At 34.7% G+C, this 27,707-nt stretch overlaps 1 protein-coding gene across 1 annotated transcript; it reads left to right on the forward strand.

Annotated features, from left to right (window-relative positions):
* Positions 1–201: 201 nt before the first annotated feature.
* Positions 202–26,112, forward strand: LOC117329721 (protocadherin-11 X-linked-like). Its single transcript, XM_033887814.1, is given in 6 exon segments — positions 202–401; positions 16,461–18,846; positions 18,849–19,415; positions 21,166–21,333; positions 23,459–23,612; positions 23,984–26,112. Coding segments are annotated over 5 exon segments (3,561 nt in total). The 5' UTR covers positions 202–401; positions 16,461–16,683; the 3' UTR covers positions 24,493–26,112.
* The last annotated feature ends 1,595 nt before the right edge of the window (positions 26,113–27,707 follow it).

Consider the following 27,707-nt stretch of genomic DNA (forward strand, 5'->3'; position numbering starts at 1 on the left):
ACAATGAAGTTCTCACTTAACGTCTGCGGCCACTACGAACCACACTCGGCCACTACGAACTACACTCGTTGTGAGAGAGCACCGAGCTGGTTGGATATGTGACACTGATTTTACTCTATTATAATACACACACTTTTATCGCTTGGTTGGAGTAGACTTTTAACCACCTATACTCACACTCTCTCATGATACCAACAGTTGTACGTTTAAAGCGATTGGTTGGATGGTGACGGATTCTCTGTATTCTCCTGTCGACGGACTCTCTAAAGTGTAACTAGCTATTATGGTACTGGGGAGAGGGATACTGTGTGCTCCTCAAGTGAGTGGCTTATCAGTAGAGGATTAACACTGTTAATTCTGCTTGGAGTTTTATCTAAATACGGATGGGATTTACAAGCAAGGTTCGTAGATTTCAGTTGAAGAATATTATTTCTGGGTATGATTTGCTTAATTTCAGATTTTTTTTAATAATGATGATAAATCATCTTCCTAGATGAAGTGTGATTCGTGAAGAATATTCAATGAAATTAAATAACACTCCTATATATTAAGGGGAGTTCTTAAATATGTTTAACATAAGTATTTTCAAAATTGTTTTGGTAGATTTGAGGTAAGTACATGTATTGCAAGTATACTGCCTGTTTCATTTTGAAATTTTATTTCATTTGATGCTACGGTCTACAATAGGTAGGTGTGAACTTTGAAATGTTCATTCACTTTGTACAAAGCTATCATGATGTCATGATCTGTACATTATATAGGAAATGACTAAAACAGAGAAAAGGCATTTGTGAAAGCAAAGATCATGATATATAAATATCTTTCCGAGCTGCAGGCAATTGTATAAGGTGGTGTGTTGTGTGGGTTAGACACTCTGTTCCGTAACTCCCAGTAACAGATCTAATACTACATGCCATCATCAACACTTCTCATTACTGTTATTCAAACATATCCTGTTTTCAGATAAGTATTGACTCCAGGTAAAAATAATTAGCGTATGACTTGAGGTAAATTTTTCTATTGATCAAGGTGTGCGGATCGTGGATTCCTTCCTCCTGGGTATATACCTAGCAAGCGTAATGGCTATACAGTTCTTTACGATGACTTAATTATACCTAACTTGGTTGGTAGGTCAGAAGTCGTCAGCATGATCAGCTTGAAAATAAAATTGGTGTCAGAAGTAACTCATTAATTTCTCTAAAAACTGAGATTTATTGTTTACTGTGACTTTACGGTAACACCTCAGTGGTCAAATCATTGACATTTCTGTATCTTAAACCTTTCCAGGATAATGAGTATTGGGTAATACAAAAAGAGATGGAATGTGACTTATACCAGTCAAGTAAACTGTACTATCGATGTCTGTCCTGTAATAATGTCCCTTTGTTTTAAATGTTAAGAGGTCTGTGGTAAAATTCACCAGATTGGGGATCGAGGTACACGGTTTGCAAGGGGCTCAGAAGATTCCTGGTCTGGTTCATAGCCTGATTTGAATGGGAGAGAAAATATCCTTATATAGCAGCATGATTTCGATGAAAATTAAACGTTTTGTGATACCGTATTTATCCTCATAGAAGCCCCAACCCTAGTGTATATGTGAAGTTCGTGTTTATAAGTTTAGATAGGGCTAATTTGTGAACCACTTTTTGCTAACTATTTTAAGATTGTTGATATTGCAGTAATGAAGAAGGGGGGGTTATTTGTGGACAAGGGCTGGTTTATTTTTGGATAAATATAATAAATTATACACAAAACTAAAAAAAAAAAAAAAAAAAGGAATGAAAGAAAAAATAAAGAAAGAAAAAAATGGAATTGAAAATCCCTTTCATGGATGACAAAGTCAATTCTGTCATTTGAGGTACCAAATGTTTGTAAAAATGTGTGAAACTTTTAACATTATTTAATGTACATTATACCTTGTAACAGTGAGAATTAGAGGATGAGAAGGTGTTTTTCACAGGTGGGTAGGGACCAAACAGATAATTCCTCATTTTCAAAGGGATCCAATACGATGACATTATTGGCTGATTAATCCCCTAAATAAGGAGATTAGTTTAGAGAAATCATCTTTGTTAGTTGCAAAATAATTTCTTTGAAATCCACCCGATGTTGGTGATCCTGTAGAAACATCCTCTCTCAATACACCCCCTTCCCATATCCTTGTTTACTTTTGGACCATACAATATATTTACCCCGATAGGTGTAACAAAGAAATCGGATGGATGGGTTTCGAATTGTGATACGCTTCATTGAACTGGTACAATTTTGGCGGTAATGGCTATTTGAGGGATGACCATTAGCTCATTTATTCTGTGATGAAGTCGGTGTTAGGAGTTACAGAATTTAAATGACCCCCTCAGACCTATTGACCACGGTCAGTCAGTGAGCCGACACTTCAGTAGTGCTATATGCCACACCTGGGACTAAGACCAATTTACCTGGCGTGTAGGACAGGTGGGAAGTGATATTAGATTGTGTCATCTCTGTGGATGCTAACATCAGTCGAATTCTTCAGGTCAGTTTTCCAAATAACATTACATTATCCTATATCTTATATACAATATTGTTTTCTTTGGTTTTGTATTGATGGACGTCCTATTAACAGCTGTTGTCATCTTAAATGGTGTACGCAGAGCACATATTATTACCTTTCAACAGACATTTAATATTGACACCTAATATAAGAAATAATGGCAACTCATTTCTGACCATATTTTGCACCATACACATCTTATTGAAAAGAACAGTATCCCATAAAAAATTAAATGTACTTTTTCAATTGTATGTACCTCTGAAATGTATAATTACTGAAAAGTAGCTGTGATACATTGGTTTGGCCTTTATTTGTCAGTTTATTCATATGACATTTTCATCAGATTGTTATGTTTTAGCTCTATGCTGTTAATTAAGCCAATTTAGCATAGACTATCAAACTCTAACTCTGGTGAAGGACTGTAATATATTTTTGGTTTTCCAAATATAGGTCACTGTGACCTGAACTTTCTGCTCCACAAATGTTAGTTTGACCATGTTAATTTTGTTCCATTACTTTCGAAATGGAATGCATGAAGCATTATCATAAAATTATATAACAAATTTTGAACAAATTTCTAAAGGTTTCATACTTGCACAGTTAATGTGACGGGGGAAAAGAAATTCCAAACAAGGTGTGCTGCAGACTGAGATTTGGAACCCATTAAACCTGCTGTGTTTTGTCTAACCTATAACTGTTGGCTGCCTATAAATCAGATATGATGACAGTTACTGTACAGTTAGACATTAAAGACACAAATTCAGTAAAGTATAGGTTTTGTGACTTAATTATCATGGTAGATTCTTTACATGTCTTGAAAAGTCTCCATTGTTCTTCGCATTTTGACCAGTGTCCAGCTGAAGATGGTCTGCTACCATATGGTCATTGACCATTCGTTACACAATTCATGGGAGGCAGATGATGTGAATGGCCAGTATTGACCTCTCCATTACACTGACAGTTAAGTGAGTTACAAAGCTTAAGGGCATAAAGAACTATGACATTAGTAGGAGAGTTCCGTCAGGGGAGGTAATAATTGGATTAGTGTCAGGGTTATTGCATATAAGGCATGATCTATTATGTCCTAAAAATTGATTTTCACATTTCATGGTCCACGCTACAGACTTGTGCTAGGATGAAATTCATTTTATCTGTTAAACGAAATTTCTTCTGGAACATTTATTTCATTATAAAATTGTATCATTTCCTTTTATATTGAATATCGGATTTGAAAATTAAATATTTAGAAACTTTGTTCCAATATCAACGATGTTGAGATAAATCTCAGTAAAGTCAATAAAAACAGTTTGGATGATGTAATGGTACGATTCATATTTTGATTAAGTATGGAAATGTTATTGATATCGTAAAACACAAATGTCATTTGACAACCAAGCTGTACGGTTCAATATACATATATATACATGTATATTGGACCAAAAATTCATGATACTGCTTGAACGAAAAAGTTATTTAAATGGATTAACAACTTGACTTACGGAGTCAGTGTATATCCCCGGATTATCTGTAAAATGGCAAAAATACGGAAAGAGTGGAAAATCCGGATTTAATTGGCACATGGTTATACTCGGTAGAGGGATCAGGGACTTGGTTCTTATGTTCACGAGCTGGAAGTTTAATGACACAAAATCAGGCCGATGATTGTAGACAACAAACAAAGCTCATAATAATTTGTAGACAATGTCAAAAGCCCCGTAACACAGCTTTTGTAGGTCCTAATACAAGGATTACGAAAAACGGGCCATGTTCTTACAGCCGGAAGCAGATTAAACAAAACCAGTATACAGGGGGTATAGTATATATACAACAGGGTCTACAGACGGTAAAAATCTTTACTGATTTTAATGAAGTTTTTAACAGTATACTGTTCAAAAATGTCTCTATAACACAAAATGGTATGACAATCTTACACCTATGTATAATGGACGACTACCTTCTAGTCGAAACATGTAAACAATTCAAGGAATAAATTTCTGGACGAAACTCCGTGTTGGGATCACTCCTTTACTCCTTACTAATGAATATTTGTTCACAAAAAAGTGGGTGTCCATCAGTTTTAAGAAATTTTCATGATTAAGATAAGTTTATTGACTCAAACTTCAAGACAAAGACCATTTTAAGTATGATGTAGAGTAACAGTATATAAATCTTAATGTATATGTACAAAATAATGAAGATATATATATATACCTTTTCTTAACATCAATATTTCTTTAGATGTTTGGGATATGAAATTCAATACAAAGTAGAAAAGATTTTTTTCCATCAAGTTAAACAGACGTATTAATTGAGAATATTCATACTTGACGAAAATCCTCTAGTAACTTTCAAATCTTTTGATCAATATACCTTAAAGTGTTTTAGTGTCAGAAATACCAGATGAAGGAATTGACATCAAAGTGCTGGGATTTATAACCAGAAGAAAATAAAATTTTGTACTCGAGTGTTTGAGGGATGGAAAAGGAGTCCGCAAAATTGTTAGAGAATACTAGCTTGATCAACCATGAAATAGGATATTCAACAAAAACCGACAAAAGCATAAAACATTCCTGAGTAGGTTTAATGATCTGTTAAATTTATATGGCCTGTCCATTCACTTCAATACAAGACATTGAATATGACCATTCGAAAAACGGAACATTTATCAAACATCCATCATATCAATTTTTCAATCGACAAAGACCACCAGTAGAAAGGTCTGCACACACATCGTGATACAGAAAAGGTTTTAAAAATGTGGACGCCATCGTGTCCACCTCATATCTACATTTCTTGATCCGTGTTAATATTTTATGAACTTAAAAGAACAAATTTTTGAGCAATATTTGGTCATGAATAAGGCAATTTTCATTGAGGATAACTTAAGTCAGTGCTGTAGATTCCATTGGAAAACTAATTTGATGCAAAACTGGTCAAAATGATAAAAGATCATAGCAACTGTATAATTTCACTTTCAGCAAGGAAAAAATTGTTTGCCTTGCTCCTAATTGTATAAATATAAAATTGATTTTGATGCTATATATTTTTCCTATATATCTATATATGGTCAGTGAAAGTAATACGAACAGTACAGACATTATATTATTGAATTTCCGAGTCAATTTGCCCCTTTATGAAGACATGAATAAATAACGGACAAAGAACATGAAACAGTTACATAAGTTTAGTAGGTATTGCTTAGCTTGATAACGATCCCTCTATCAATTACCAGTTTGCCAAGGCTAAATGATATCAATTAGGAGTCATAAACGGGTGATTGCCTCGAAAATTTGACAATTTATCAGTCTGGACTGTCGCTATTACTTTCATTGACCATATATCTATTTTTAGTAATACGCATCCAGCGAATGTCTGTTTGTAAGGATTGAGTACCTATATTAGACCATACTCTCAATATTTCTTACTATATATAGGTATAAACATTCAATATAAATAATCATTAAAAAGGTAAAAAAAAAAATCCATCAAAACTTGATTTGACAGGTTATGTTATTTTTATGCCCTATATTTCATTTCAGTATCTTAATAAACTACTTTTTTTTAATTGAATTAAACTCATTTATTTCCTGTGGTACTTTTCAATTAGTACACTCCATTTCAAATGAAATATGACTTAATGGCTTGACACTTGTTTGTTATTTAAAGTAATGGAGTCGGACTATATATTACCCGCCATATTCCAAACTGGCTTTTAAAGTTGCCGCAGCCAGCATAAATAAGTGTTATTTACTATCATAAAAATATCACTACTAAATCCTTATTTTAAAAAAATTGTTTGATTCACATAAATCATGTTAATTTCAAGCTGTCATAATTTTAGGAACTATTCTAAATTTTGACGGATGATAATATGTTTGAAGCAATTTTCTGAATTTTGAAAATGTGCACAGGTGCCATTAAATATGGTTGTGTTTATCCGTTTCCTACTTGGTAGCAGTGGGGGTGACAATTTTATATTGTCTCTTAGACTCAATGACAGGTTCTCCGCCCTCCCTCCAGATCTTAAGTAGGTCACAGTTTAACCCTCATTAATAAGATTTTAATTAAAGTTATTAACTTTATCCAATTTGTGTACTCTTGAGAAGGCCAGCCTTGTTTGGTTATAATGTATAAAACACAATCTCCCCAGAGGTCAAGAATTAAAGGCTTTTACCGAATAATATTTCCATAATACCTGTCACCCAGCTACCAAGTGTGGTCTCAATTCATTACAGGGTTTATAATTGTGGTCGTTATTGAAAATGATTGTCTTGTGATAGTGTGTACCTTCTGACTCGATAATTTGATCCACAATGGAATGAACTTGTGTCAATATTGACAAAGTACTCAACAGTCAGTCTGATTTCTGACGGCCCTGTTCAGGAAAAGAAAAGTCGTACTGGTTTTGGACGAATACTAACACTTGTGATGCACCTGACATTTCTGTATTTTTTGTTTTTTCTCTCTCATTGTACACAGTAACCCCTACTGTGTCAACATAAGGATCCAGAGACATTAATTGTCCCTAATGGACTGAAGGGTTCAAACAACCTCTGGAGTCTACAGGTACTCCGACCAGCTAGTCCTGATCAAATTAGCATAGAAGTCATTTCTACCTGTGATAAAGATAATCTTGTTTTCTGCCTGAAACATCGAAAGGTTGATTTTAACTTTGAAATCTGTAAACGCCATGAGTACTCTAGGTAGTTGATGAAATTGTTTCTGATCTTTAAAGAACCACTTATTCAGAGTCAAACGTGTGACTGTCACAGTTTTAGTGGTTTCAGTGTTTTAGCTCAGGGCAAGGAATTAATGTATGAAGATGATCATGAATTTTAAATGGACTTATATATATATATTCATATATGTGTACCCAAAAATATCACAGTTGTGTGTACACCCCCCTACACACACATACACACATAAAATGTATTGTCTTCATTAATGGCAATCTTTACACATATGTTTTTTTATTGATAATGTGTGAAAGAGATAATTCAATGGCCACGGGCAGTCAAAACTTAGAATGGAAGACAATTATCTTTAAAGGTATATACAGAAATAAAACAGGCTCAGTTAGGTGGCTCTTTAATGGAGAATGAATATAAGGTGCTTACAATTTTAGTTTCTATAGTTGGAACGATGACAGTATATTTGAAAATGTGTTCCAGGGATTTTATTTTGTCTTAGAATTATAGTCATTTAAACTGAATACTTTCCCGTTGATTTTCATGGTAAAATTGTCTTCTTCTTTTTTAAAGCCAGCATGTTTTTTAAACAACCTAGCTCTGAGGAGGGTTGGGGCTGGTTTACGAACTTCAGCTACAGGACTAATTCAATCATTTTCAAACTTCAGACTAATTAGTTAACTAAGTTCTTATTAAAGTGTTTTTAGTACAATATATTACAAACCTCAGCTACAGGACTAATTCAATCATTTTCAAACTTAAGACTAATTAGTTAACTAAGTTCTTATTAAAGACTATTTAGTACAATATATTACAAACCTCAGCTACAGGACTAATTCAATCATTTTCAAACTTCAGACTAATTAGTTAACTAAATTCTTACTAAAGACTATTTAGTATAATAAATTACAAACCAACCTCAGCTACAGGACTAGTTTACTCAATTCTTACTAAAGACTATTTAGTATACTAAATTACAAACCTCAGCTACATTACTAGTTTACTCAATTCTTACTAAAGACTATTTAGTACAACAAATTACAAACCTCAGCTAGAGGACTAGTTAACTAAATTCTTACTAAAGACGATTTAGTACAACAAATTACAAACCTCAGCTAGAGGACTAGTTTATTTACTAAGTTCCAAGTGAAGTCTATATATAAGTATGATGCACTGTAATCCAATCAAGAAGGAGTGATACTCTTTACTCAGTTACTACCAATTCATCCCGTTATCTGTTTTATCTAATTAGGGTATTAGGGGTTAATATGATCCCTATGATTTATATTAGGTATAGCTAGGCTCCCTCTGATCCCTGTAACCTCAGACCTAATATCTGCAAAGGGAGGTAATTATCTTATCAGGCTTGGTAATTGGCTGAGGCGGGAGCAGTAGATTAGAAGAACTAACAACTGATAGTGCCACTAATATTCAGGTGGTAGGGGTGGACAGTGTCCAGAAAACTGGACATTTCTCAGGCTCTGGAGATAGTGTCAATGCACAAGTTTGGTTCCAGGTTTGGTCAGTGTTTGGGGTAAACACGATCAGGGTTCCTGTCCACCTCCCTACATCAAACAGAAGGGCCAGGATTTAGGGTCAGTGTAGCAGGCTAATCCATTATTGCCAGCCCTTAATTCAATTACCCTCAACAACAGGGTTAGGGGATCAAGAGACAGTGCTCAAAGTAAACACGACAGCTTAAAGGGGCTGTGATTGCTCGAGGGAGTAAAGGGGCCAGTGTCAGAGCTCTTTTGCATGGAGAAAGTGTCCATGGGGATCTTTTTTATAAGACATTATTATAGCCTAAAAGAACTTCAGAAGAAAAGTGGATATCTAGAGTTTTTATTTAAGAAAGGTGACCAACTTTTCACAGGGAGATGATTATGCTATAGGGGCTGTAGGGAATAAAGGGGCCAATTTTTCTACCTGTTTGACCAGCTGAAGAGCTCATGGATGTGATGTGTTAAAAAAAGCACCTGTTTTCTGGAACCTGTAAGAAGAATTTCACAGTGGTGTCTGTAGATTTGGGGACAAAAGATTTAAAGGGTTTAGATTTGTGGTCTAACTTGACAGATTATAGTAGGTTAGTGTTTCATTAGTAGATTAACTGTTTTTACTCAGTAATTAGGTTTACATTGGGGATTTCAGAGTTGTTTCAAAGAAATGATTTGTATGATATATTGATACAGTACATGTTACAAATCACATCACACACAAATACTTCAGGTAGATCAAATACAAACACAGCACCTTGATAAAATAAAACTTTTCTGAATGTCTGTGGGAAATCCAAGGAAACCGATTTACATGAATAGTTGAAAATAAATGTTGGTATTGGCAGAAAACCCCACACAGCTGTAGATCGTAAATGTTATATCATTATAAATCTGTATTCAGATAAACGAGTATATATATACAGCTCCCTGCTAATACCTGTATGAAGCAAAAGGTAAGATACCATCTATCGATCTTTAAGCATATGCAGCAACTTTTTAATTTAATATCAATATGCCAACATGTTTTCTTTGTTGACGTATAATGCTGCATGTTTAGCAGATTTTTTATTTAACATGCAAATATCAACGTCTGGAGCCAAAAACATGAAATTGTCTAATTTTTAAACAATTTGATTCATTTTCATCTTGGCATGTTTATAATTACGGTTACGTAGAAATTTGATGGCTGTAAACTTTTAAGAAAACCATTTTTTTTTTTTTATGTATTTATTTATCATGTGGAATATGTTTCTTAATAAACATTTACATGTACATACGTAAACGAAAAATAAATTTAGTGCAGCTCTCGGTTTTGAAAAGTTGATAGCAACCATAACTTGTCACTTTGGTCATAAGTCTAAAATGGATGATAAGCTGTCTCATACTGATAAGACAGTTTTAAAAAATGAATTTAAGTTTCTGTAGGCTTTGACAACAACCATCCATCAGAGATGTCCGATGTCTGACAGCATAAGATTAGACCCGTATGTCTGTGTGGGCGGAGCCGTTTGGCCTTCCTCATCTACTGATGATGGAGTCTAAAATAAACAAATACTGACAAGTCACAGATCGCTGATTTTGAAAATTAGGATTGAATTTGTTTAGGAGTGATACAGTAATGTATCAGTAATGTCTGACATCTTTTCATCTGTCACTGTGATTGGTTGGTGCTGATATTTACCTGTGCTGACCACTACTGACCACTGCCCCCTCTGGTGGTCACAAGTGGTCAGTGTGTATAGGGACTAGAAATTTTAAGGAGTTGGACCTGGGGACATCCTCTGTGTAATTGGAACAGTAGCCCGAGTGTCACGAGAGCCTTGTGTGTCTGATAATTACTTCTGCACCATCTTGACAAATCTAATTAGAAAATCTTATTTAACCTGGTGTCATTTCGAAAGTCTCCAGGCTAAAATTCATTCCTGTGAAATGTATTGGATAAGTTGAAATATAAGATACGCCATGTGTGATTTTGAGTTAGCTCAAGGTTAATCCGTCCAGCAGTGGGAGTTAATTTTGGCCAACTTCTATCAGATAATCAAAGTGTCTTGGACTTAGCATGGATGGATTTTATGCCTCTGCTTGTGGGTGAGTACAAAAATACACCTAAGTATAGTAGGTATCATTCTTAATTTAAAATATGAACAGAAAAAAAAAATCAGAAATTATTTATGATTCAATAGATATTTTCGTTAAAAGATTAAGATTTTTTTTAGGTTAAATCAGACTGAAACATGAGAAAATTTAAGATGTTTAATTTTAAATCTGATATTTAACATATAAACTTCAAGTTTTGGTTTAGCCAAATCGTTTTTTTTTTTTTTTTTTGCTTCAGACTATAATATAATCATGCACTTTGGTAATTAAACGGTTGGTTATAAATCAGTTGATATTTAAAACTTTTATCAGATCAATCAGGTAGTTGTTTTAAGATAAAGTCGATACACTTGGTCAACAGAGCTGAAACAATTAAACCCACGTAGTACAACGAAAGATTATAACAAATTTATCTGAATGAACTTGTCCATATGTGCACTTTGGTCATATGGCTTTTTACACACATGTATAATTAATTTATGTTTATGGAAGTTTAAGTCACAAACAAAAAATAATTTATCTTTAAAATTCATTATTGTATGATTAATTATTTCCTGATTGAGTCATTTTTTGTCGAATTTTAATTTATTTTGCCATAAATTGAAAGATGTATATAAAAACGTATTCAAATTAGAAATTACAGTAAGATTTTATTTCAAGGTTTAGGTGTCGTATAGTCATTGATCATGCATGAATTACATTATGATTCAATTTTCCTTTGTATGTTGGGATAAAAAAAAGAATGGATTTTATAACAAAGACTTATTTAAAGTCTATAAATTATGTAATTTACATAGGAAAGCTTTCAAAGCCACATAGCTTTCAAAGTCACAATAAACTCACTAAAAAAAATATATGTGTTGATGTGTATTTAAATTACAATAGATATTATTGATGAAAATTAAAATTTCCTTAATCGATCTTAAGAAAACATGTTGTTGTAGATGTCACTTGGTGACGTTCCTTATTCACAATACAAGTTTGAATTCTCAAAATATCATGTGAGAAATCAATATTGTTTATAATTGATTTTAAAATAAGAAGATATTCATATATGCAGTTTGCGATTAAATGTGGTTTACCAAGTAGGGGGAATTTGAATGTCTACTCTTAACTAATGCAAAAAAAAATATATATATATATGTGCGTGTACATGTGTTTGAATGTAAAAACCTAACTGATGACCAAGATGTTGTTTGTTGTTATAATGAAGATGCTATTTAATTAAAAATGAATAAATGTTCATGCATACCTAAAGAAAAACGGGAGGGAATGAGCAGTTCTGCTGTTGGAAATTTTTGTATCACATGGTCCCTTGCACATTCAGCATACTAAAATACTGAAGTTGTTGAGCAATACAGTTACACACCTGAAAGATTTGCACCTGTGAGGTTGTTTACCTGTTTACCTATTTAACCAAATAACACAAGTGGATGTGAGTGGAATAAAACGGTCTGTTAAGATGGTCTGGGCTGTATTTACAACTGCGTGCCAAGTGCTTTATATCCTATGTAACTTGTACTAGAACATGCTGTAGCTAAATGACTTTAGTTTCTCTCTCCTTAACAACTTAACAGGCTTGTCATATCGGTGTGAATGAGGTTTCATATTGACACCCAAGAGGTCACATTTTACAGCAGTGAATTGTGTGATGTCAATATACAGGGGGAAAATGAACCAAAATAAAGCTGCCTTTATGACCGTGGCAGTTGTAAATTACCGAATATGATGTCTATATTGTGGAATTCTACTAAATGTTTCAGCTTACTCAATTCACCTGTCGCTTGGAGAGAAACGTAGAAACATTCCTAAACCTTTATCTCTTCGATTGATCATTTTTATCAGTTTCACCCACAGAGAAAAAGAAAAATCTGATATTTTTCTGAGATAACAAAGGTTACAGTAATCTCGGATAAAAATGTTAAGACCCTTTGTCTTAACACAGGTGGAGAGTGTGCCGCTGGTGACCAGTAATGCTTGTCAGGGCTGGACGTTGGTCAGAGTTACCCCTCACCAACACCCTGCTGTAGTCATGTTATCTCGGAAGACTTAACTCACAGCTACAGACTGAGAGGCCTAATACCTTTTTCAAATATTTGTTGAAAAAGTCATTGATAAAATGTTAAGTGTCGGGTATATTGTGGGGCTCAGAGAAAATTTGAGACATCCAAATGAAGGTGACCCGTGTCATTTGTAACTATATTTCATCCGGACACCTGCTGCTTCTCTGGGGAAATGTTTTAGTGTGTCCATGTTGTGTAGCATGAAACCTTTTGGAAATGAACGTCAAGCCTTTTAGCAAAAATATTTGTGGGGCATATAACAAAAAGAATAACTTAATTATAACCAATTGTCTGTATTCTGTTGAGAGATTTCTAGTTTTTTTGTTTTTTGTTTTTTTATCTATTATATTTTGTTTCCTTATATAAAATCAATATCTTCCCTACGATTTGATATTCTTTCCTGTGGAAATTTGATTTATTACAAACACTTAAGCACAATAATGGTCTTTATGACGTAATTATTTTAGTTTTCACTTAAGGGTATATGCTATATTATTTTGGGATCCCGTTTAAAACTTTTTATTACAAATGTTAAATTGGACCTGTATGCATGGTTTATGTTTTTGGTGGTTCTGAGTTTCTCATTTCTCTTGGATTTTTTTCACCCATTCTAAAAGCCTCTTTAAGTTAAAAAAAGTTATTTTTTCTAACCTGGATTTCGTTTTTCATTGTTTACTGAACATTTAAACTGTGACCATGTGTCATATTGTTTCAAATTTGACTCTGTCCGATAGATCTCTGATGACCATTGGGGTCCCCTGGTGCAGATGTGACAGAAACAATTCTTTACTTTATCTAACAAAACCCGTTTTTCTTTCCATACAATATTCCACGGTAATTATCTGTATGTTTTCGAGTTGTTCAATGGTCAGAAGTCAGACCCGCTCCTTGGGGTCACTATTGACCCCTAATCCATCTAATTGACTCCCCACAAAGATGTAATTATGGCCGCTGACCGGTGTGTTGACCACCATGCCTTTGTGAGACTATAGAAGCAGTATCCCTGTCCCTTTCCACTGAAGATCCTACGTGACACCTCTCTTTAACAATCAGATTGTTAGTGAATTATCTCTGGTGGCTCTGAAACGTATTGGCGAGCAGTAATCACTATAATTTTTATATTCTCTACTTGGGAATTCGGCAGACACTGTCATTATCTGCCCCTTTCACTGCGACGGGTTCGGCAGATGTGACCGTAGGGACACATTCTAGTACACATGATGGTGCATATTATAATTATATACCTGTGTCTTTGAGATATAAGGCTTTGGATGTAGACAATGAACGATGAAATCAGCCAGAATTCCTTCCGCGAAAAGACCATGTCACACTTGTCATTAGAGAAAAGTGAGGGGAACAATAGTTTTGATTTAAAAAGAGATTTCAATAAACTCTATTTCACACACAAAACCTTCTCAAGAAAGCTTTAAACTGTCCAGTATATAGAAAGTGTCTTATATGTCTCTGGACAGATTATGAAGAATCATATCTAAATTTTTGACTATTTATGCTGAAATTAATTCATTTAAATTTTATTTCGTCAGAAAAATATTGTAATGATTGGGTGGAAGTGTCTATTTTGATGTCTATATTCAAAGATTATTTTGGACATGATAATATTATATAATTTTAGAACGTCTGAAGAATCATTTTATCTGTAGTTCATAATTGTGAAGGATTTAATTTTGAAATGAAGGACACAAAATCTGATTACAGTTACAACTATATTTTACCTACACCCAAAATTACGATGATTCAGCGAATCAATTTAATCATAGATATATCAACTTTCAATCCTCTTACCACTGTATATATAATTTGGTGCCTCAGGCATCATAGCATACTTAGAAGTGGTATATTAGGTACTCATGTCCATAGGTGAGATCTGAGAGGATATTGAACTGTCATTAATTAGCTATACAGGGAAGTTCTCACACTGCATGGCAATTAATTTTACTGACTATGTGCTCACCACTGGTCAAGTTTGGCCTTAAGAACCTCTCCCTTGGTGGTCACCTTGAAGTTTCTTACATGTAACTTGAGAATGACCATCTATTGTATTTGATAAGAGTTTTGAATAAATTATATGACATAAGTATATATATATTTATACAATGTACATATAATAAAAATCCAGCATTATTTTTAGTTGGGTTTTGGAGTTTTTGGTGAGATTTGAAGTTTTATAGAAAGTTTTTTCTTTTGGTAAGTACAGCTATATATATGTGACGTCCTCTTGTCTACATATGGAGTAAATTGTAATAAGTATTTAAACATTAATGAAATTTGACAGAATAAAAAAAATGCAGGATTTCAATAGGTCTATGCATGTAGTTTTCAAATGAAACAAACTTAATCAAACTGGATGAAATTAAAAACAAAAATGTAAAAAAAATACAGGATTTCATTTGGTCCAGCTATGTGTGTAAGTTTTCAAATAAAATAAACTCTTGATAAAGTTTTTTCTAGTAACTTAAATCATATTACTAGAATGTTGCTAGAATAAACAGTGTGGTAATTAAAATAAATCAATTGGATGAGACTGAAATCATTTCTGAACTTGAATGTTCAGATTTAAGGACTAAAAGATAAATTGACCTATCAATCATGTAAGTAATTGGGGGTTTCTAATTGACAAATTTACAGTACATATTTTATTTACCTAGATACTTAGATAGATGTAACAGATAATTTCTTCTTCACTTGATTAAAGATGAGCTGTAAATTTGATCTCTATCTTCATAAGGTAAAAAGTCTCAGGCAGGAAACTTTAACAAATCAATTACTTAAAGTTGTTTAAATCTGGAGGTTTCGTTCCATCCCCCTGGCAAGATAAATTGGTTGTATATTCTGTTTCAATTATTTCTTGCTCAAAAAAGGGTGAAAAAAGAACAGGTATGTTAACATGTATCAAATCCGTGATTTTCCACACATTTTGTGAAAATTTTAAAAATGTGATTTCACCCCGAGCTGTCTATACTGTTAATTGGGTAGGTTGGTATGGTTTACTGTTATTTTAGACAGACATGCTGTGGTCTTGTGTATGTTTCATTAAGGTCTTTACGTACATGTACTGTGCCATTATTTTATACAGACAGACATGCTGAGATGTTATGGTGGCTGTTTTCCCCTATTTACGCCTAGTTTAATGTGGTTTAAGGTAGACAAGGAATCGGCTTGGATATATATTACAGTAAATTGTATAATGAAATAAAACTGTTGAGATTTTTGGTCAGTGGTCTTGTAGACGATTTGTCTATATTAGAGCCCTTAAGATTGTCTGGCTGACCCCTGGTCATTTCTTACATCTAAAGGACAACTGACCGTCTGTATTTGGCCGGTGAATTGTGAAAGGGGTAAAGACTTATGATATACATTTTTGGCTATTGTCTTGGTCATATCAGCCATCAGTCCAAGGAAACTGTACAATGGTATTTAGGGATATGCCAGAGATTTCCTTACTAGGTAGATGTTTTTCATTGTATAGGGATTGTTATAAGTAGATTACGTCTGAATAACTGTTATAATCCCTAAAATCCGAGTAAATCCCACCACTCATACATACCTGTTTTGTGTTTTGCAGGAACCAACACTATTGCATAAAGGAAAACATCTCAACCCTGTCAATAATATTTATAGTGGAGGTGTGATTGCTGTGATTCAACCAGTGAACTCTTCAGAAAGGAGGTGTGATTTTTTGTGATTCAACAAGTGAACTCTTCAGAAAGGAGGTGTGATTGTTGACAACTGAGCAGTGGAACTTAATTACGATGTGTATTTGAGATTTACACAAAACAAAAGTCACGATGGATTCTCTAGTCCGGATAATTCTCGTCATGACTGCAGCGTTCTGCAGTTTGTGTGATGGGATTATATACTACCATATCAAGGAGGAACGTGACCCGATGGTGATTCTCGGGAATGTTGGTGCGGATGCGAATATAACTGACACAGCGTCCACAACATTCAGATTTGTGGAGACAGGAAGTCAACATTTAGAAAAATTCAATATTGAAAGTCAGACAGGAATTTTGAGTACCAAGGCTAAGTTAGATAGGGAAGAACTCTGTCGTTTTAACAAAACTTGCGAATTAAAGCTCCGCATCGCTGCTGTAACTACCGGAAATACAAACGTGGCATGGCTTGAAGTGCGGATCATTGTTGATGATATTAACGATAATTCTCCGACTTTTAAAGAACAGTCCATGACCTTGGATATCTCCGAAGGGTCGCAGAGTGGCAACACATTCCCAATTGTTGGAGCAACAGACGAAGACATGGTCGGCAACAACTCTCTCCGTGGATACCAACTTAGTTCTCCGAGCAATACCTTCCGATTAGTTGTTGGTGATGAAAAGCCAGATGGCAGTCTGGATGTGAGTTTACAACTGATTGAGGTCCTTGATCGGGAAATCAAGGATTCGTATCAAATCTTCGTAATTGCAAAAGATGGTGACAGTCCCCCACGGACCGGAATGTTGACTGTTGATATCCAAGTTACTGATATTAACGATAACAAACCACAGTTTACTAAAACGCGCTATGAGGTCAAAGTTGAGGAGGACATAACGGTTGGCTCAAATATCCTACAGATCAAGGCTTCAGACAAGGATATTGGCAAAAATGGAGAAGTCCGATACCGATTTAGTGATCGTGTAGGGACAGACATCACTTCTTACTTCAGTATTGATGAAAGATCTGGCAACATCAGCCTCGTTAAAAAGCTTGAATATGTACAGGGAGGTAGCTACACTTTCATCGTCGTTGCCTTCGACCAAGGGAGTCCATCCAATGACAATCAGTCAATTGTCATGGTTACTGTGGAAGATAAAAATAACAATTCGCCGGATATCAATATTAACTATTTGACTCCAAAGGACGGAGAGGTGTTGGAGAACTCCGCAGTGGACACGCCCATCGCACATATCCAGGCGTTGGATGGGGATATAGGTAAAAATGGGGAGGTCACATGTTCAATTGACAACCCACTGTTTCGTATGAACCCTATGGGGGGAAACGAGTTCATCATCGTGGTAAACGGTCTACTTGATCGTGAGGACCAAATCGAACATGTTATCACCATTTTTTGTCACGACGGCGGGATACCCTCCCTCAATAGCAGTATAACATTTGGTATGCAGGTGACTGATGAAAACGATAACAAGCCCGAGTTTATGAACCGTGTGTACAACACCAGGGTGACGGAGAACACGCCCGCCCCGGCCCTCATCACCAAGGTCAGTGCCATGGACTCTGACCAGGGAATCAATGCCAAGGTCACATACAGTCTACCAGAGGATGCACACTCTCTGTTCTCCATCGGCGCACAGTCCGGTATCATTGAGTCGCGTGTACCATTTGACCGTGAAACAGTAGATCGACTGGAATTTCTTGTGTTTGCTGTGGACAATGGCTTAACGGAAAAACACACTGCTTCCGCCACCATTATTCTCACAATCACAGATCAAAACGATATTACGCCCAAGTTCACACAGGATGTGTACGAGTTTGACGTGTATGAGAAATTTCTCGGATTTTTCGGAAATGTGACGGCAACTGACGAGGATTTAAATGAAAACGGACAGATTTCTTACATTATTCCTCCAGAATACATCACCATGCCGTTCTCCATTTCCAAGACAACCGGGAAACTAGGAACTTACCGCGAGATGGACCGAGAGAGGAAAGATCAGTACCAATTCAGGGTTATTGCTCGCGATAATGGTTCCAACTCTCGTGAGAGTTCAGCGCAGGTGATCGTGAGAGTGAGGGACCTTAACGATAACGCACCTGTAATGACTTTCCCCAATGAGACGAACAGTTCTATACTTTTGTCGTATCGGGCAGAACCTGATTCCCTTGTAACAACCATTGTGGCCGAGGACGCGGACATTGGTGAAAATGCAGAAGTAAATTTCATCATCATTAGTGGCGATGATAATGGTTTGTTCAAAATCGACCAGTACTCAGGCGAGATTCTATTAACAAGAAAATTAAGCTGTATGAAATTAAAATCTACACGTTGGACATCTCCTTGGAAGACAACGGCATGCCTAGGCAGAGTTCACGCCACTATATCAACATACAAGTTCAATTTGTCAACAGTACCGTCATATCGGAGGAAGTTGTGGTAACCAGTGGCAACATCCTTATTGCCATAGCGATCGCTTGCATCACTTTCGTTCTTTCAACAGCAATTATAATCTCAATTTGCATAATTCGAAGGATTGATATGAAAAAGCGTAATTACAATTCAAAAAGTGCTGAGGAAATGAAGATTATTCAAACCATGGGTCGCGGAAGTAACCGGTCTTCATCGTCAAAAGGCTCCCGGGACGAATTTCTACCGCCACATCACATGATGAACAAACCGAACAGGAAGGAAGTGAGCTTTTCATTGGACGATGAACAGGATAGTGGATTTACCTTCACCGTCCCTCCGAGTCTCGCCTCGTCTGTCCCTACCAGCATCACCTCCTCGGGAATGGTCACCTTCAAGGCAGGTGGCTCCACCATGGACGATCCCTCCAGTAGACAGGTATGTAATCTTATATTTAAAGGTCTGATAAGTTAATTGACAGGCTTAAAACTGGTGGATGGAGGTGGTAAACACCTCAAATAAGCCCCCTCCCCTAGACTTGGAGTTTGGGAAGTATCAAAGTTTGAGAAGAGCTTATTTGTTAAACACTTTAACTTAATCTACTAGCTTAAAATTGATGATTTTGCAAAAAAATGAAGAAGGGGGATTAATCTATTAACTTAAAATTGATGATTCTGCAAAAAAGAAGGGGGCTTATTTGTGGATAAATACGGTAAATTATACAATTTGCTGTTTTATGATGTCCTTGGAAAATGGTTTTACTAAATGCATCTCTTTTTTTGAAAGCACAATTCAGGGTTAATTAGTAAAATAAATAGCTGCTTACTGTTTCATTATTAAAGACACTGATAAAACCATAGCTTTAAAATAAAAATCCTAGATATTTCCAAAACCTAAATGTCAGCAATAAGCTTTGGTTTCATGATATGTACCAGAATCAGTGTAGTATTGATGTCTCTGGAGCCGATAACGACTAGAATAGCCCTATAATTGTAATCTTATCTCTTAACAGCTAACAGTCGAGTAAGATAAGAGCCAAGATGACCATCAGAATGACCACTTGAGCACACAAGATCTTGTCTCGAGTGCCTGATGGGTCAACAATAAACAAACTGTCCCTCATTGTACTTAGTTCCGCTCCCTGTTTACTAACATACCCCCTGATTTAATATGGAGGGTCAATAAGGGCCCCGTAATACCCTATTACTGCCCCAGACAGGGCCGTCCTCTGGCCCCAATGACAAGTGCTCGGACAACACATCGCCATGTTGGGAAAATTGGCAGCTTGCATCAAACTCTTTGTCTGTTTGTGTCGGCCTGATTAATTCTAAGAGCCATGTTTGCATGTTTCCTTAATACCTTGACCGTACAAACAAAAATAACGGGTATTACACAAGGTAAACCGTAGGTATCGGGTAACTCCGCGCCACCCAGGGACATTTGAGCATCACCTGTTTAATGATTTGAATATTCACAAAATGAATTTTGCATCAAATTTGTTAAAAAAAAAAAAAAAAAAAAATTATCAGAAATCATGTTTTCGTTGGATATTCATATGTTCGGACTTTCTATCTATATTTAGTCGACATTAAACCTCTGAGGAAAACTGCTCTCTTGTTGACCATGCAATGTATACAAGGATAATGTGGGTCTCCAGCAAATATTGAAAGAACTTGTAAATCTTTGTGATGAATATTAATGTCCTGACTAGAATAGGTTAAACTAATACATAACTACATAGGACTACCGTGGACACAAGAGATCAGAAATCTGATTATCAACCTATATAGCAGTATTCTCTGGCTTTTCAAAATGGCACCAAAACAATTCAGCATACCTTGTATAGTTAATATATTAATAAAATAAAAAAAAGGAAATCAAAGAAATAGCAAAAAAAAAAAAAAAAAAAAAGATTTTGAAGATTTTAATATTTTTTAAACCAAATGACTTTATACTCTACTGTTTATTTTAGGGAATGTTAATGTATGGTTAATACAACAATGTTATATTGTTTGGTTAAAACAGAAAAATGCATTTTTATTAATTGAAAATAAATTTTATAGAATAAATTTGAAAAAGTTTTTGGAGTAGGTGAATGAGGGGGAGGGTGAATTTTGCCATTATTGCTCACAATCACTATTCTTGGTTAATTAGGTTGATGATTAATATAATGATCTTTATATTTCAGCTCACTCCTCAACAGAACAGTAGCCACAGTAGGGAGGGCAGTAACCTTTCCGACAGTAAACAAAAACAGGTACATCGCATGGCTTCTCTTCGTGTCCAGCAGCAACTTCTGATGTCACAGGACGGAGGAGGGCAGTCGGTCTGGAGGAAACACCCACAGAGTACTGAGGTATGTTGGGAAATATAGCAATGTATTATGTACTTAAAGTTTTATAATGACAGGAAGGGCCACAGCTTAAGGTGTTATGGAAAGTGAATTCATAAACTTTTAGCAAATCCAGCCAATTTATAAGACAATAACTAATTGAAAAAAAACCCATTAAAGTGAACAAAATCCAGAATACTTGTTGTGAGGTTGAGAATTATGAAAGTAGGGAACAATTTCAGAATATTTTAGGTTGTCCTTCCATCCAACCATCCATCCATCTTTTGGTAGACCAGATATATTGTCCAAACAACTCCTGCAGTTTTATACCAATTTCAAAGTTTTCAAACTTTTTACAAATGTAATCAGTATGTGCTGAAGTTCTACACCTAGACTTGTACATATGCCACTTTTACTATAGACGACAACTCGATCCTAAAATCTTCAACACTTACCTAATGTAGTCAGCCTTACTCTGACAGGTCTAGTTTCTAATGGTAGAGATTTATCATATTTTTCTTGCCTTGACAATTTAATTAATTCAATATTGGTCAATGTTTCACAATTTCTGACTTGTCTATCAAAATCTGAACAAGTGATATCAATTCACTAACCATTGATTAAAGAGCGCCAGAGCCTCGGAGTATAAATTGATATATACATATCATTATGTAAATCTTCACCTGTTTATGTCGATGTACGGCAACTTAAGGCATCATTGGCGCCAATTACAAATTTCTTCACACCAAAGATTAATTAATAATCCTTGACAAATTCTCTACATAATCAATTCGTATATTTCTTAAACTCGCCCTTAAGGAAACCTTTTCTCTCCCCCGGAGATATTTTTTTTAATGTGTAATTAGTCGCCCTGTGGCTATCTCTATGCTGACAAATTAGCCATGATTGTTCGTCGGTGTCAGTAAGATTGGGAAGAACTGACGAGGTGACGGGATGAAAGACTCTCCGAGGTCAACAGTTGTAGGATAGACTAGGTTGACAAAACCCCTGTCATTGTGTTATTAATTGGTTTTCCATGCAGACTACAATTTGACTTAGGAAGTGTACAAGACCTACTTATTTGGGTCTTGCTCATGTATAAAATTGATTGACCTGACACACTTAGCCCAGGGGGGAACATCGCACCCTGAACCACACCTGTTAATCCACACACTCACCTTGAACGGCCTGTTAGATTTTTTAAATCATTCACATGAAGCTTTAATGCTGAATTTATATGAAAATTATCGTAAAACAAAATGTTCATGTATCATAAGAATATAGTAAATGAAAAAGAAACAAAAAATCAAAGAACTTTAATTAGAGCTATATTTAAGTGAATTAAATAAATTACGTTTTTTGAACTTCCCCCATTGAAGCCTGTGAAGGATTTAAGTAAATGAATATGGGTTTATTTTTTTTTCATTTAAAAAATTGCTTAAAAAACAGAATAAAATTATAAGTTAAAAAAAATTAATATGTTTTGGCAATTCTCAAATTTTCTGAATTTGACTAACTTTAAAAAAAATTGTTAATTAATTATGTTTATTAGTTTTTATAACATCTCAATTCCAAATCTCAGCTTTGACTAGCTACCATTATTCACTGTAGTTCATTCTCCAAACTTAATATACGAGTCTTCTCTTCATTTCTCATGCTGTCCATTTCTCTAGTATACTAGACATTTTTTATCAAATACATCAGTCAATGAAAAAGGTAAAGAATCACTGTATTTTTTAAGGGGAGATATAATATAGCTGCAGGCCTATTCCGTAGATTTTAATTACCAGACCCCAAACAGATCGTGAGAATTGTTTTACAGAATCCAATACCATGTTGTGCGTCCATACTGGGCTAATTGTCCTTGGCATGCAGGTGCAGGATCAAACTTTTAAGCTGAAAATCATCAAACGAACCAAATTTTTTTGCCTGGTAGGGTGTTTATCCCGCTAGCCCCACTGATGCATAATGATGCACCTATCTCGGTTGTATTCACGAAATTCTCTCTTTCTGATTTTCCTAATGTCTTAATCAAGATTAAATTTAATTTGGAAAGTTGCCATCTACATTGTGTTAAGTAGTTAATTTTGTAATTAAGTTGTCCTTACGACTGTACTGGATTGATAAGATTATATTTTTTGTTTGGCAGATGAAACAGTTGCCAGTGCCCTGCCCCCACAAAGACAGTCACCATGATGATAACCGCAGCGACCTGTCCGGAGAGTCCACAACCAGCGACAGTGGCCGCGGCGGTAGTGAAGAGGACCTCCGTAACGCAGGCCTTTCACACCCACCTGACCTTGGTGAGTATTTCAGCCTCAATTATTCATAAAAAGTCATCAAATTTATTATTTTGTATAGAAGAACAAATTTTTGTTCTAATAAAATTTTATTTTTATTGAAAACTGCATTTGAAATAAAATTCAGTTTGTTAATCTAGATTAATTATTATAATAATAGTAATCAGGATGTCTGTCTATATTCATCCGTCCATCTTTCTATTTGTTTTCTTGGTTTTTTTTAAAATTTTGTTCTTCTTTCGTATATTACAATATCTTTAATTATTTTGACCAATTGCACTCTGATATGTCAGCACTCTCGTATCTTTTGTTAGACAACTGACATCACAACATGATATTTTACGTATTTATATCAAGAGTTGTTTTCTTTTCAGATCACAGTGGAGATTCACGACATTTCTCGGCCACAGATAGCAGTGGTGTCTCTTCTCTTTCTTATAATTCAAGTGCTGTGAATGCTGGAAGACCAATGTTTTCCACATTTGGACATTCTAATAATGACACTTTTCCACGGAATTCCCATAGGAATCCCGTTTCGCAGGGAGGGCGTAGTAATTCACGGCCTCCTCGCCAAGGTCAAAGAGTGCAAAGGCTGCAATCGGACAACTATTCCCCACACCATAAACAATTTGTTGACATTCCACGGCCGCCTTCGGCAGATCTGCGATCCAGCAGATGTTCTGTGAACAGTGATAAAAACCAAAGGACATACCGTCTTCAAAGCGTCACTCCGACGTTTGACGACACGCTCAGTGAGAGCTGTGCGACAACCAACCGTGACGACGATGACGTTACTACGACGTCTGGAAGCTATACTGTAAATGCTGATGAACTGTGTAATGAAATAGATGAACTTTTCTTAAAATCTGACACAGTTGTATGATATTTTGTGATATGTGTCTTTTTGGAGAGGAAAGTTATCAGAGGAAGACATTTTAGAAAGAAAGGATGAAAAAGTATGAGAGAGAGAAAGAGACAGAAAAGAAAAACATGCAGGGTTAATGAATGAGAGGAAAAGACTGAGAAAACTTGTATTTCCGTGCTCAGTATAAAATTCTTGCCAAACTTGTATATATAAGCTATAAGTCTGTGGTTCCATTAATGTCATTTTTATGTTAAGGAAGATAAACTTTCTGTAATATTCACAAAAAGCAAACTGGTTTGATTATTAATGATAAGGAATTAATATTTTATTCACAAGCATGAACAAGAACTTTTGTGATGTTAATTTAGAGTTTCAACATTGCAAGGGAGGCAACTCCTATACAAATCGCAGTATTAAGTTTGACTAAATATAAGATATAAATAAGATATAAAAAATTTTCCCAAATATGACAAATCTGACAGCTGAATTAATCAAATTAATCAATTGATATGAAATTATCGGGAAAAACGGAAATATTTTACCTAAAATATCACCAAATATAGATTTAATTGTGTTTCCTTTATCACTGCCAAAGAAAGAAAATTCTTGTGTTTGTTAACATGTCTTATATTGTCACACATTATCATGTCACATGATCATGTCATGTGACTTCTCATAAATCATCATGTCCATATATGGTCATAACATCTTCAAAGAATTCATCAGATCACATGATCGCTTCACACATCTGTATCATATTACTCTGTCACCAGAGAACTCATTTGTTTTGGATTTTGACCAACTACTGATGAGAAGTCTAAATTGATATGAGAATTCATCAAGAGCTTTAAATTTTTAGACCAACATTAATTGTATTTACATGAAAGATGTTGTATATGTACCTAAAACAAGCCCCAAAATTTGGAATGATAAACAAATTTTGTTTTCTAAATTTTCGTTGTTTATATCTGATCTTAAGATATAGATGTATCTTTTTAAAATTATTGCAAATCGTTAAGATTTTTTATTTTTATAATTGAGCTGATACTTCTCATTCTTAAGATGTAAATTTACACTCATGCTATGGTAGATATAGCAGTATGTGTTTTTTATATGTGACACATTTTTTATGTTTATTTAAATTTTTGCATAATCAAAATGCACTTCTTTTTATCCTTTTACTCTTTAATACTTAAATTAATTAAAAAAATTAATTTAATATTGCAAGAGTAATAATTTTTCCTGTTACAATTTTTAAATCTAATGGAAAAAAATTCTGAATCTTTAATAATTTATATATTAAAAGGCTTTTCTGTATTTAATACAATGTACCTGAAATACAATATTATTTAGTGCAATATCCTGTGTAAGTGTTTGTGTAGAGTGTTTGTCGTGGATGTACATGTGTTGATTGTACTGAAATCGTTTCATGAAGTATGAAAGTTCATCAGCTAGCTTCTTTGTTTCTGCGTCCATAATTCAGCAGACATTTTTACAAGGGTTCATGGGAACTCTACTCTGTGTGTATTGAATCCAAATGTTTTGTCTGAAGTCAGTATTACAATTATTGTAAATCCTACAAAATATTAAATATGCATAAAAAAACAAATAATACAATAAAAATACATATAACATATATCTTTTGTTTTTGTTGTTATTCAGAGTCTTTAAGTGGTCAATATATATCGGTATATTGGCAGTTCTGGCTGTAATTTTATGCTTCCCAGGGCCTTGAGTAGACATTGGCTGATGGCCAGAGGCCCAAAAACCACTGATAGTAATATGTGACCCATTTTGAGATGGCTATGTTGCTGTGATAAAGTGATATATAAAATTCCAAATTATTAGTATTAATAATAATTAGCATCTACGATATGGAAGTATCTGGTTAAGCCAACAAATACAAAAAATAGTGACTACAACATCCCAATAATGATCGTTTATTAAAAAACAAATGATACGTGCAAGATGTAGGAGGTGGAACAGGATAGAATATCGGGATGTAATTATAGTTTTTATCACACTTTTTTCAGAGGTTGTCGTGAGAACAATTTTCTCATCGTGAGCTGTGGATGACATGGAGGGGTCACCGCAGGTGGCCTCAAGATCTCATCCACGAGCCAGTGAGCGATGAGAAAATTGTTTGAACGACAAACACTGAAAAAATGGTGAAATCGTCTTTTTATCATCTATATACTACTCATCATTTATTTTTTGAATGGTTGATTTTAAATTTTAAGTTCTCTTTTTTATCAAAGGAAATAATTTATTTCTCATTTACATGTAATCAGTAGCTGGTATATTGTAGTATATGCATGTAGATGATAATAATTTATCCATCTTAAATATAAAAGATTAAAAGAGTCTTCAAAGTTTCAGAGGGTTGTAAGTAGTGTTAAGTTCACAAGTATAGCTTTTGGTAATGTACAAAAATATATACAGTCCAGTGTAATACAGTGTATAAAGGACACCTAAGGGACAAGGCAAAAGTGTCCTTTATAGAGAGGTGTCCTTTATATAGAGGTTCAACGAGTTATGTCCCGTATAAACGAAGAAAGAAACCAAAGTCTGATTACAGTACACTATATATCTCCTGATTATTATATTTATAGACTGTTCTTGTTAGTTTAAACTGTACTTTATAGATGAATCAATACTAGCACCAGTAGTACAAAAACATGAATGTAAATTAGTCGGATTCAGTAACAAGTACAATGCACATAAATTAATCCGTCTGCTTATTCTTGATCCGTCTCCGTATTATTAATCTGTCTTCCTATTATAAATTAAGCCAAAGGATGGTACAGACAAAATAATGTTATAAATTGACGTCCTGTTTTCAATTGAGCACAATTACTCTTTGTGGGAGATGTAGTATATTTAAACATTAACTTGTATAACCAGTGATTTTATCTCTCACTGCAGAAATAGATTGCATGGCTATCGTTTCTACATTGGTACAGTATTACACAAATACATAATCAAGTCTAAGGTCTTAATATAGGACAAAGAACAAAACATGTCGTTGTCTTCCTCGATTTGTATAAGTCTGTGGCGAAACTTCTATCCATCAAATTGTTTACCCTGAAGAAATGAAATACTTTCAAATGTACAATTGATCTAGTATCAAAATTAAATCTTACAAAAAAACTAACAGATTCTGACATGATACTTAAGGTCTGCGAGTGCCAACAGTTGTAACATAATTAAAAATACATCGGCGTCATTATATA

The sequence above is a fragment of the Pecten maximus genome, chromosome 6 (genome assembly GCF_902652985.1).
Source record: "Pecten maximus chromosome 6, xPecMax1.1, whole genome shotgun sequence".
Lineage (NCBI taxonomy): Eukaryota > Metazoa > Mollusca > Bivalvia > Pectinida > Pectinidae > Pecten > Pecten maximus.